Source organism: Camelus bactrianus, chromosome 31 (assembly GCF_048773025.1).
Source record: "Camelus bactrianus isolate YW-2024 breed Bactrian camel chromosome 31, ASM4877302v1, whole genome shotgun sequence".
Classification (NCBI taxonomy): Eukaryota; Metazoa; Chordata; class Mammalia; order Artiodactyla; family Camelidae; genus Camelus; species Camelus bactrianus.
Genome location: NC_133569.1, coordinates 18,570,759 through 18,582,975, shown reverse-complemented (window position 1 = coordinate 18,582,975; position 12,217 = coordinate 18,570,759). Strand labels below are relative to the sequence as shown.

At 44.9% G+C, this 12,217-nt stretch overlaps 1 protein-coding gene across 1 annotated transcript in view; it reads right to left on the bottom strand.

Moving 5' to 3' along the window:
• EBF2 (EBF transcription factor 2) overlaps window positions 1-12,217 on the bottom strand; it is a 184,115-nt gene that overhangs the window by 28,058 nt on the left and 143,840 nt on the right. Inside the window, exon 10 of the mRNA XM_010948633.3 lies at window positions 11,279-11,405. Coding sequence (XP_010946935.2) covers window positions 11,279-11,405 — 127 coding nt within the window. The remainder of the gene's footprint in view (window positions 1-11,278; window positions 11,406-12,217) is intronic.

Below are 12,217 nucleotides of genomic sequence, written 5' to 3'. Positions count from 1 at the left end.
TCAATCCCCAGTACCTCCATTAAAAAATTAATAAGTAAATAAATAAAGCTAATTACATCCCCCCTCTCTCCCCACCCACAACAAATAGTGGAAGAGAGTCTTGCTCAAGAAACCTAAAATTGATGTAATGTGACTGCCAGGTAAATGCCAGCTCAGAAGACGGACTTTGATGTGTAAGCAGGAACGCCCCTCCACATGGCGCTGGTCAAAGACAGGTGCTCTCTGTTGACAGGACAGGAAGGCATAAAACAATCTCTCTTGTGGAGGAATTTAGATACGCACAGACTAGCTCCTGTCCTCATGCCACCGTTAGGACTTCTCCATCCTGCTCTTCCCTCCCAGTGTCTTCGTCTCCAAAGTGCTTTGATCCCACGCATGTGAGGTCTGCCTTCTCTGTGCTGTGATTTGGGTTCCTCTCTCCCCCAATCCTCCCAATTTTCTCGTCTATTCATCTACATTCTGCCCTACTCCTCAGGTGCCCAGCATTCAAAGGCTGCGCTGGATTGGTATGTTAATGCTCCCAAGTTAAACATCATAGAATTTGATGATGGACTGGAGATAGAATAATCTGGTCCTTGCTTGGGAATCTGGGATCTGCCTTAATTCCTAGCCCTGACCAACCACGCCACCTTCAAGGGCAGATGGATTTTGGTTTATTTCTCTGCAAAAACAGAAAGCTGAGCTAAATGGCCTCTGAGACCTTTTGTAAGTCCTTGCATTATATGACTCTTAAGACTATATTCATTTGGTGCAGTGCAATTCCTGCAGAAGTGGGGATGGATAGAGTCGAGTCCAGAGGCTAGTGAATTAAGCTGTCTTCTACCTTCCTACTGACATCTCTCCCTGCATCCATTTGTTTCAATGGAGCAAAAGTTCAGTGTCACCAATTAAAAAAAAAAGAAAGAAAGAAAGAAAAAGAACCAAGATAAGAGAGGAACACATTCTGAAGAGGCTGTACCTGCCTTTGTAGATACAGGAGCAAGAACACAGAGTGAGAACCAGCGGTGCACAAGTGAAAGATTAGATGGAAGCCTTTGATATTTAATTTTAAATGAAATATTAATTTAATATTTAATTACGCTTTGGTTTCAAGAAAAACTCCAGCAGCAAGACAGATTGTTTGAAGAAGGGAGTAATATACATGGTTAAGGAGACAACTGTAAAAATTAAAGATAAATTTCAAGGGTAAATCTAAATGCCACAGTGGAGCAGTTATGAATGCGCTCTCTTCTCTGCAATGTGTATTCGGAATATCGTAGCTGAGAGCACCAGGCCGTTAAGAGGCTGAGATGTCTCCAGCAAAACAACAAGCCCCTATTCTGGGGCTTCCAACAGAGACATCAGCCGAACGATGGATCCGAATTTCACAAGAGGTGGGGGCGGGAGGCCACTTCAGCAAAGCTACAGGCTACCGGCAGGGCTCTTCATGCAACGTGCTTCCAGCGTGAACAGGGAACAGCTGTACTCGGGCCAGCTTTTGATGTCTGATTTGGGTACATTTAACTAAAAATCAGATTCATTTCTTAAATGAGTTTTTTTTTTTTCAGGATAATGCTATAAGGAAAAAAAGTGAGCTGGATGAGCTATTAACAGCTACAATCCAGCGTGCACATCTGTGCAGTGCAGCCCCCTGGAAGGAGGGAGGGCCCCACAGCACACGCCGAGCCCCAGGGAGGGTGCAGGGTATGATGTGGGGGGTTGTGGAACAATCTAAGCCTTCCATTTCTCCTCCCAACTGCTGCCTGGTCTTGGCCATTTTCTTGTTGATTAACGCTTTTGCCCAAATAATGAACAGGGATATGTAATCAAATGCATTTGTTTGTGCTCAAAGTAGGAGATAAGAAGTGTTCTGGGAAGGACGTGAGTTGACAGAGAGTCTTTGGCTTCTACGTGTGTCTCGACAGCCAGGGTGTCCTGCCAGCTTCCAAACTCAACCTCACGCCTTGGGAAGCAGCTCCGGGCCTGCAGCTGAGCCAGCTGGGCCCAGCTGGTTTCTTCTAGTCCTTTGCCCTCCTTTAAAAACCTGATTCCCTTCAACCCACCTGCGGAGAGCACCCAAGCTCTCAGGATGCCTTGGCTTTCTCTGACACCCCAAAACCCTGACTTCTAATCTAGATCCAGATATTAGAGGCATGATATGGTGGATCTTTCAAGAAGAAACCGCCTTTTCCAGAGAGAAAACAAGCAAAAAAAAAAAAACCCCAAAAACAAAAAAACCCACCCTTGGTCCAACAGCAATGGGGGAAGAAGCCACCAAGAACTCATCCCAGAAACTCTGTCTCCCACAGCCAGATGCTCACAATAGTAAATTTCACTTCTATTTTTATATTTCTATACCAAAAACTTTTGCATATCTATATTATTTCATCTTCCCTGTAAGGTAAACATCTTCCTATTTTTTAGGTTAGAAAACTTAGGTGAAGAACGGTTCGCTGATTTGCCAGAAAGTTTGGAATCCAATCCAGGCCTCTAAACTCTGAGTCACTGACTGTCTTCTGCCCCAAAGCTAAGATCTCCCAAGTTTAATAACAAAGTGGCGTTCATATTTCTTTGCCTTCTGCAACTTCAGTTGTTCATGGAGAGAATAATTTCTATGGCTTCTAGGGAACTCAAAGCACGTCACAGGCTCTAAGCCCTACATATCACACTGAAATGGAAGCATCCTTTCAGCAGTCCGGAGCACCAGGGCACAGGGAGGGCGTCCTCTGAGCCCCCTCCGTGCCCACTGGCCAGGCCTGTCTTCACGCACTTCCTCAGAGAAGCAGCCAGAGAGCCAAGGCCATTGGCGTTTGTCAAGTAAGACTACTGGATGAAGCCAAACAGATGGCCTCGGTGGGATTTCTTTGAGGAAGCTGTACGGTGTTGGTAAGCCGGGCAGGTCAGCGGTGAAGAGCGCCACTTCGGAATAAGGCAGCTATGTTTGGACTTAGCTTGGTGACCTCGGGCAGCAGGATTCTTATCCATGAAGTTGAGATATGAAGGGAACCATCATCGTGGGACAAGATGGTGCTTATGTGAGCTTGTAAGGCAGAGCCTGGCCCCACGTGCTCAGCAGATGACATGATCACTGACATACTATCTTCCTCATTTCCTTACAAGTTCAATCTGGTGATAGAGCTTACAGGGGGCTTCTTAACCAGCAATCAAATGTTTAACCCAGATTCTGCAAAAAGCCATAGGAACAGTACCGAGAAGGTGTGCTTGGCGACCCCCTATACCCTCAGTGACCTGCCATCAGCTCACGCATCGTGACTCTTCATCACTTCCTGTGGATGGTGTAAATTTTGGAAGTACAGACAGTGGAAGTTACGCCCCCAAATGCCATGCTCCCGACTTTCTCCCTCTGCATTCCCAAGACAGACAAGAAGTACCTGGACATCCAGTAACCATGGCCCCATGGGGCGCCCCTCCCAGGACTATTTTTCTGCCCTGCCTGTAGAAAAGTCTGCAAGATGGGTAGGGCATCTCCTCCCCGTAAGCCTCGGCTGGTACCGCCTCTGGGTCTCAAACCAGATAGAGGCAAATGGACCTTTCCTGATGCGCTAGCTTCTCACGGGCATCTCTTGACTCGGCAGCAGCAAGCTGCGTGCTAACAAATCATGGTTGGAGGAAAAGAGACCTGCAAAGTCGCACGTGTGAAGAAAAGGTGTTGTTTTTCAGAGGCCCTGATGTTGTTTACGCTGTACTTGGCAGCAACAACCATGGGGAGCTGATTACTGCATTCTGGCTAATTATACCAGGTAAGCTGCAGCTAATAGGCTTGGGTTTATTGTGGTGGTGCATCCTTGGATACAGGAACCATCAATGATTGGACCATGAGCCATAGGATATGTGTGGTGGAGTGAGGCTGAGGGAGGGGACGTTTACTGGAGGGTCCCTTCCCACCTCCGGCTTTTTGAGTCTCTTTCTAGAATGTTCCACCTACAAGTAAACACTATTGTGTTCATGGTATAATGATTCAGTCTCAAAAGAACTGCCCCACATTGTGGAGTACTTTATAAGCCAGGAGGTCACCGCAGCAGCCTGATGAGCAGGACTCAGCTCTTCCATCTCATTTCTTTGTTTGAAATACAAATTCACAGACCCTCCCAGAAGAGGGTGATTCAGTATATCTGGAATGGGGCCCAAGGCGATGCACAGCCAAATTAGGGGAACACCTTTGGGTAATAGTATAATTAGCACCAGGGCTTTACAGATGAAGAAAATGAGGCTCAGAGAGGTTAGGTGACTTGACAAAAGGACAAACAAGTCATCGATGATACAGCCTGCGTCCGAAAGCAGGTCTTCTGGCCGGTCCAGTGCATCTCCTCTGAGATCCCATCCTAGCCCGGACGCTTACTCTGGCCCCACTAACGCTGTCTAGATTCAAGTTTTCCTTTCCTCTGGAATCAAGGTTACATTTTCTGCCTCACCACGGAGCTGAGTGTTTTGTCTCGGCCTCTCGTGGTCTCTGAAGCACTTCCCCGCAGTAGCACTGGGCGTGGGACGGGAGAAGCTGATTCCCAGGGGCTCGGAATGTGCGGTTCTGAGGCCAGCCTGGCCGGAACTCTGAGAGGTCTCTGTCGGTCGCCTCGCAGGGAGAAGGCCACGATCCTGCAGGCTCCCTGGAGGGAGCCCCAGCCCTGAGGTGGAGCAGACCCACCTTCAGTCACCTGGGGAAGCCACTGCTTTCCTGGCCGTTGGACTAAGATTCATTCCCAAAGGGTTGTAAATTAGCTTTCCATGTTGGTGGCTGCCCGTTGAGTGGACCAGACAAGAGACCACTCATCCATTTCCTGTAGCATCTGGACCTGTCCTTGGATAACATCAGTCACTTGTCTCCACCAACCTGAGTCGTATTTGGCCCAGGAACCTCAAGGTGGAAGTTTTCAGAGACAGTGACCAGCCTCCTGAGCTATCCTGGACCAAGTTTGTATTTTCATTTTCTTCTCTGATTGCAAAAGCATGTATTCCTGCATCGCCAGCCTTCTCACCCCTCAGTGCCTCCCCAGGTCCTTCCTTCTCAGAAGCAAGAAGGAAAAAGCTTCACTGCTTCCCTGGCTGGAAATACTTTCTTTGTATCTGAAGAATCAAATTAGCCGATCGGTGCTGTTTCAGTATTTAAACGTGTGATGTTAATTTTTATATTATATTTTCTTCACTTAATTTTAAATTTAAAACTACTTCATTTTATAAGAAAATAATAAATGGAAGTAAGAAAAATGAAAAAATTAAATAATAATATCAACACCCAGAAACCACCATTGTTAACACCTCGGTTTGCAAGCTTCCATATCTTATTTGGGTTTTCGCTGCAACTACTCTTTTTTTCACATATACATAAAATTGGGCAATACTAATAGTTCTGAAGCTTAAAAAAAAAAAAGCCTTTATCACCAACATCTTCATGTAACTAAATATCCATCTACAGCATTACTTTTAATGTCTAAAGTGTTTCAGTGTGAGGATGTTTCATTATTAATTTAATGAGTTCCCTGATGGACACAAAGAATGTTTTCAATTTTTCGCTTCTATAAAACAGTGCTCCAATGAACAGCCTTCAGGCAAACCCAGTTATTTTCCAAGTATACACTCCTAAAAGTAGAATTGTTGGGTTAAAGGATACATACAATTTTTAAGGCTCATACCATCAGGGCGCTCTCCTGGAATCACCTATCCTTCCACAGTAGGGTGTTAGAAAGCCCTCACTTTCTTCCCATTTTGCCAACCTAGGTATTTTCATTTGTTTTTTTAAAAAAGTCTTTGCCATCTTGATAGGGAAAAGAATATTACCCTGCCCTTGCCTTATTTTGCTTTTATTTGATTATGAACGTGGTTGGGATTTTTAAAAATATGTTTCTTGCTTAATTATATTCCTTCCTGAATTAACTCCTGATGTTCCTTGCTGGCTTTTAACTTAGGCTTTTTTTCCTCCTTAACTTGTAAGATATCTAACGTTCACCTCTTTTCCCACAGCGTATAACAGAGTGGTTGACAAACAGTAAGCATAAAATGAACTTTTGCTGAACAACTGAATGAATCTTGTTGTATGTGATACAGTATCATACAGAACAAAATACGGTCCCAATTTGTCCTTTTCCTTTTGATTTAATGACTGAAACAGACGTAAAAAATTTTCTTTTTGTGTTAATCACATATTCATGTTTGATGGTTTCTGTCTTTGGGATCAGGATGAGCAAAGCTCAGTTATAATAATTTTTCCAAAATGTGTATATTTTTAATGAAAAATATGTAATTCAAATATGTTTTAGTTTATGATATGGAATGAGATATCGAACCTTTTTAAAGTAAAAATGTTTAACTAGTTGGCCCAAAACTATTTGTCAAACAGTCCATATTTACCACACTGCCCTGAGGTAGATCCTCATCTACACAGATACTTCTGTATTTATACTGTTCATGTGCACAAAACCTGTTTATTTTTAAGTGTTCTCTTCTGTCGCATGACTTTTCTATATGTTCCTACAAAGCCCCATATTTTTTTAATTACTGAAACTTAAAATAGGTTTGAATGTCTGGTAGGGCAAGGCTCTCTCATTTTTCAAAATGAGGGGCCCTATTTTAGCAACTTTCCTTTTCCAGGTGAACTTTTCTAAAGTTTCCCCAAACATTTTGTTGGTCCTTTGATTGGCATTGTTTTAAATTTATTCATTAATCGACATCTTTACAATATTAAATCTTCCCACCTCTCCGCCAGCTGGAAGTATTTTGTCCTTCCTCTGAACTCCCTGAGCACTTCATACCTTTTTAAAAATCACTTTCTAAGCTATACCCACCCAATTTTTCAAACCTGAAACCCGAGAGTCGTCCCCTCCCCTTCCTTCCCCAACCTTCACCCCATCTAATCCATCATCAGGTCCCGTCAATGCTACCTCCTAAATTTCATCCACTTCTGCCTGTCCCCACTACCGGCACTCTGGTCCAAGCTGCCATCATTTCTGGCCAGGGCCACCACACTGGCCTCCAACTGACCTCCCCGAATCTACTCTAGCTTCCAAGCCATTCTCTTTGCTGCAGCCAGAATGCTCATTTAAAAGGCAAATCTGATCGTGGCACTCTCAGCTTAAAAACATTCCAATAGCTCCCCGTGGCACTTGGGGTAAAGCCAAACAAGCAGGTCCAACCCTCCCTTCCAGCTTGAACCCAATATCTCTTTCACACATTCTTTCTTCCCTGTTCAGAGTTACCATCAACTATATTCCATGTTCTTTCCCACCCCAGGGCCTTTGCACATACTGTTTCCTGTGCTTGGACTTTCCTTAGCCTTTCTTATCAGTTTAAGATTCCTTTAGCATATATCGTTGTATTATTTAGTTCTCCCACAGCTCTGGAAAATAGGTAACCCATTTTCTAGATGGGGAAACTAAGAAGTTAAGTCACTTGTGCGAGATTGAAGAACTATCTAGAAGCAAGCCAAGCTGGGAGTCCAGGCTGTCCAGCCCTACAGCGTATACAGTTCACCTTTGTAGCGCTACATCACAACGCTGAGGAAGGAAGAGTCCTACTGGCCTGACTTGTCTGCAGTGTCCCCAGCACAGAGTACAGTGCTGAGCAGAGTGGGCTCACACGATGAATATGTGCTTCAGGAATAAGTTAACGATGTCCCAGGCATGTCAGGAAAAAAGAGCTATTTGCCCACCCTGCATTGCTAAATAGAAGATGCCAGGCAGGATGGCCAGATACCCGAGTCCTTGTTCTGACTCCACCTTGATTTTGATTGCCAATTGTGAGCAAGTCACTTCTCCCTGGGTTTCAGTTTTCTCATCTGCAACAGAGGGAGTCTGACCAGATGCTCTTCGATGTCTCATTATCTCTAAAATTCTGGAATTTATATGTAACATAATGTCTATTATTTTTAGTGTTATGTGGGGTCCTTTATTTTTTTATGAGGCACTGTGTTTCCACAAACTGTGAATCATTTAGGCTCCCCTATTCTGACTGGTACGTTACTTTACTTTTGAAACGTCACTGTATCGTCACCTCCTCTAGAAAGCCTTCCCTGGTTCCCCAAAGTCAGCCACTCCCTGTTCAGTGCGCCTACAACCCTTTTTCTTAATTGAAGTACAGTCAGTTCACAGTGTTGTGTCGAAGTCTGGTGCACAGCATCACATTTCAGTCATACATATACAGACATATATTCATTTTCATGCTTTTTCACTATATGTTACTACAAGGTGTTGAATATAGTTCCCTGTGCTCTACAGTAGAAATTTGTTGTTTATCTATTTTATATGTAGTAGTTAGTATCTGCAGATCTCGAACTCCCAATTTCTCCCCACAACCCTTTTTGTATTTACATCCCTTACGGGACTCAGCGCAGCGACTGTCAGCCCCAAGCGTCTCCCTCGCCTTCTAGAACTGTGAGCTGCTGGAGGCGCGCTGATCTTACGGTCTTTGAGCCCTGAGCATAATGTGGAGCTGATGTTTGCTCAGTGAATACATGGATTACACTGACGCCTACCTTCACAGCTTCAGATCTAACTGGTCTGGGGTCCAGCCTGAGCACTTGTGATTTAAAGTGCAGCCAAGGGTGAGAAGCTTTACTTTCAAAGGAAGTCGAAACATTCACACACACACACGCACACACACACGTGCACACACCTGGCTCCAAACATCTACAGCCCCACTGAATGTCGGTTGCTCATTGCTTCGGAAGATACTGAGGGCTGGTTGGGACATGATTTGTAGCAGTCCTGCCTGCCACCTCACAGGGCAGATCTGTCATCCGTACGCAGTGGGTGTATTTGAGAAAACAGAAGCCAGAGCCCCTATAGGTGGAGTGAGACCCTTTCCTCGCCTGCTCCTGGGACAGCCCGCGCTCCGGTGTCCTCCCACCCCACCGACCACTCCATCTCAGCCTCCTCCACAGGCTCCTCCTTGTCATCCTGAGCCCCACACCTCCGCGCTCCCCAGCCGCCCTCTTTAGACGTCTTCCATCCTGTAGCTACACTCCCTTCTGAGGCCGTCCCATCCAGCCTGACGGCTTTAGACCCCGTCTGGATGATGACTGCTCCCTTGTTCAACATCCTCAGTGTTTTCCCATGCAAACCCCTTGTCCGGCCTGCCTCAGACAGGGAACCTCAGATCCCATTGCTCTCCTCCCAGTGACCCGACTCCAGCCGCACCGGCATTGATGCTCCCCCCAATGACGCCAGTCTTATCCTCACCTCTCAGGCTGGAATCTGTTCTCTGCCTGGGACTCTCACCACCCGCCCCCCAATTCACTGACTGCCAGGTGCTATTCCAACTGACACTGGGGGACCAAACAGGGAGGCGAGTGTCCCAGGCAGAGAACCGATTGCAGCCCTAAGGAGACCCAGGGACAGAGAAAATGTGAATGGAGAGGTGAGGAGGTCAAAGAGATAAGGAGGGAGGCGGACAGATTTCCGCACCTGCGGCCCACACCTCTGCTCAGTGCTCCTTCCTCGGGAGCCCCTCCCTCACTCGCCATCCCTTCCGTGTCACTGTCTGAAATTATGTCACGCACTTTCTTTGTTGTCTCTCTCACCCCCTAGAGTGCGAGCTGTATGAAGACAGGGGACTTCATCTTGCCCACCTCCAGAGCCTAGAGCTGTGCCAGCCCATGGTAGGCTTGTAATAAATACTCCTGTGACTGATGGAATAACCTGTGTCCTTGGGGAGCTGGAATAGTAAATATTTTATTGCAACTGCAATAGAATCTTCCAGAGATTGACCAAAAAGTAACCCAACCGAGATGTGCCTATCTCAAGGGAGAAAACTCAAAGGCAAAATTTTAAATATATACCCCAAATCACCCTCTTCTGTCTACTCCTAATTGATATCTGAATCAACATTCCCACCTAAACAAGCATAGGCAAGTCCAAAGGAGACAAGAATACACTAGAATAACATTATTAGAAATTCATCGTATGTCTGATATCCTTTCTTGATTTCTGTATTTCTTTCTCTGTTCCCCTTTATGTTCTCTTCAAAGTAACAATAATCTAATTCATCTTCCTACTCTCAGTTTTCCCCCCGACTAAGTGGGTCTTTATGTCAACAGCATGTGTTTTTCCTAAGATAAAAACTTTGAGTTACCCACTCTCACGTGGGCACCATCCATGTCATCTTAGATCTTGTCAAATTAAGTTCTGGCTCCTGTAGAAGACCATTTCCCACCCCACCCCCCCATTTTTTAAAGTTGTGGGAAAATACACACAAAATTTACCATCTTAACCCATTTCTAAACGTGCCGTTCAGTAGTGTGAAGTCCATTCACACTGGTGTGCTGACCATCTCCAGAACTTTCTCATTTTGCAAAACTAAAACTCCATACCCATGAAACAACCACCATGCTCAGCCCTGCAGCCCTGGTAACCGTCATTCTACTTTCTGTCTCTGTGAACTCGACTACTATGGGTACCATACAGAACTTCTGAGCTGTTTCATGGTTTCCTACCCCCACCTATAGCTCATCTCTGCTAAGTTCTGATCTAAGTTCTACCTAAATGTTGACCCAGACTTCTCTCCTCCAGGCACCTGCTCACCTCAACCTCTGGGCCTTTGCACATGCCATCCCCATAGTTCGAGCACTTCCTTTTTCTCTCTGCCTACCGAACTCCTCCCCATCCTTAAAAATAAGTCTTCAATTTCAACTCCTCCTTGAAACCCCAGCTGACTACTCTAGTCTATACTAAACTCACTCTTCCTGAAACTTGTAACCCATTCTTTGGAAATACCCAACATTATGAATATTCTAGTTCTCCAGCTGTTCTGTGCTATATACCATTGCCTCCTGCAATAGTTTCTACATTCCCCAGTAGGGACCATATCTTCTATGTAACCGTACTTTCCACCTGGGAAAAAAGTAGTAGACACAGTGTAGGCATTCAACAACTATTAAACTGACAGATAATGTCTGCTTTCATAAAATTTTTAAATAATTTGAATCACTCTGCAGCATCATTAGGCAACTTCTTAAATCCTTTCCAAGAAAATGTAGTTATCGCCAGCAACTTTGTCAAATTTTTCTATCTGATTGATTGAATACAAGTCTGTTCTAGCACGGTTCCAGCAGAGCTAAATTCCTGTCCTGAAATGAGCTGCCGTGACCATCTCCCAGACCGTGCAGAAGTTGCCTATGTAAAACTGAGAATCAGGTTTACATGTCCCCATTCGATGCCCATTACCCCATCTACTCTTCCCACACTAGTAGAGAGACCTAGAGAAGTCAGAATGATTATAAAGCAGAGAGACAACGAACCAGAGCAAAGGGGAACCAGGAGCCAGCCTCCCTTGCAATCATTTTCTCACCCACCTGTGTAAATGAACCTCCCTGGAGCGCCTTTGCAGAACTGTTTGGATTTGTAAGATAATGTCACTTCTACTACTCCGGGAATGTGCCGAGGGGGTGTCTGCACTCTGATGGCATGAGGAGTTATTAGCTGAGAAGTGAACAAGCAGGCAGAGAAAATACCTGTTATACACGTTATCATGGAGATACTGAGCTCCCGAGCATCTCTCACTGGTCCCCGCTGCCCGGGGCAAACTGGCGCACTCATGGCACCCCAAACGCGTTGAACACCCTGTCCCTGTGTCTCCTGTGCTCCCCTCTCTCACCCTGGAATTTCAACTCAACCTACCCATCCCTTCCTTCCTACCAGCCCAGTTCAAATCCCTCCCACCTCTTGTGCCCACTGGATTCCCGTCCCTGTAATAGCTCCCTCCCCCTATTCCTACATGGCTGTGACCTCATAAACTGATCTGGCAGTTTCCACAGCCAGATGAGCACTGTTACACATCTTTTTGTAACTTGTTGTTTTTCTCATTATCACAGTAGAAAAATTGGAAACTACAGAAAAATAAAGAGAAAAATGTTAACAGTGCATAACCCAGAGACAACCGTTATTAATCTTTGGTGTGTTTCCAATACTCTTCTGTGAATGTGTGTTCTATAATTAGGTTTTACATCCATAGACACTGTTGTCTTGATTTTTTTTCACTTAATAGTACAGCATAAGCATGTTCCCTTTTCCTGTGAAGTTAGAAATTTTTCAAACATAATTTTTAATGGTGGAATGTCCGTTATTTATTTAACCTATCTCCTATTATCCAATATCTGGAAAATTTTTAATTTTTCACAATTACAAATAATACTGCAATGAATATTTACCTTTTTAAGGGATCCCCGCCTGCAATAAATTGTGGCTTACATGTCTTTAAATCCTTGATGCAGCGCTCGTAGTAGGTACTTAAT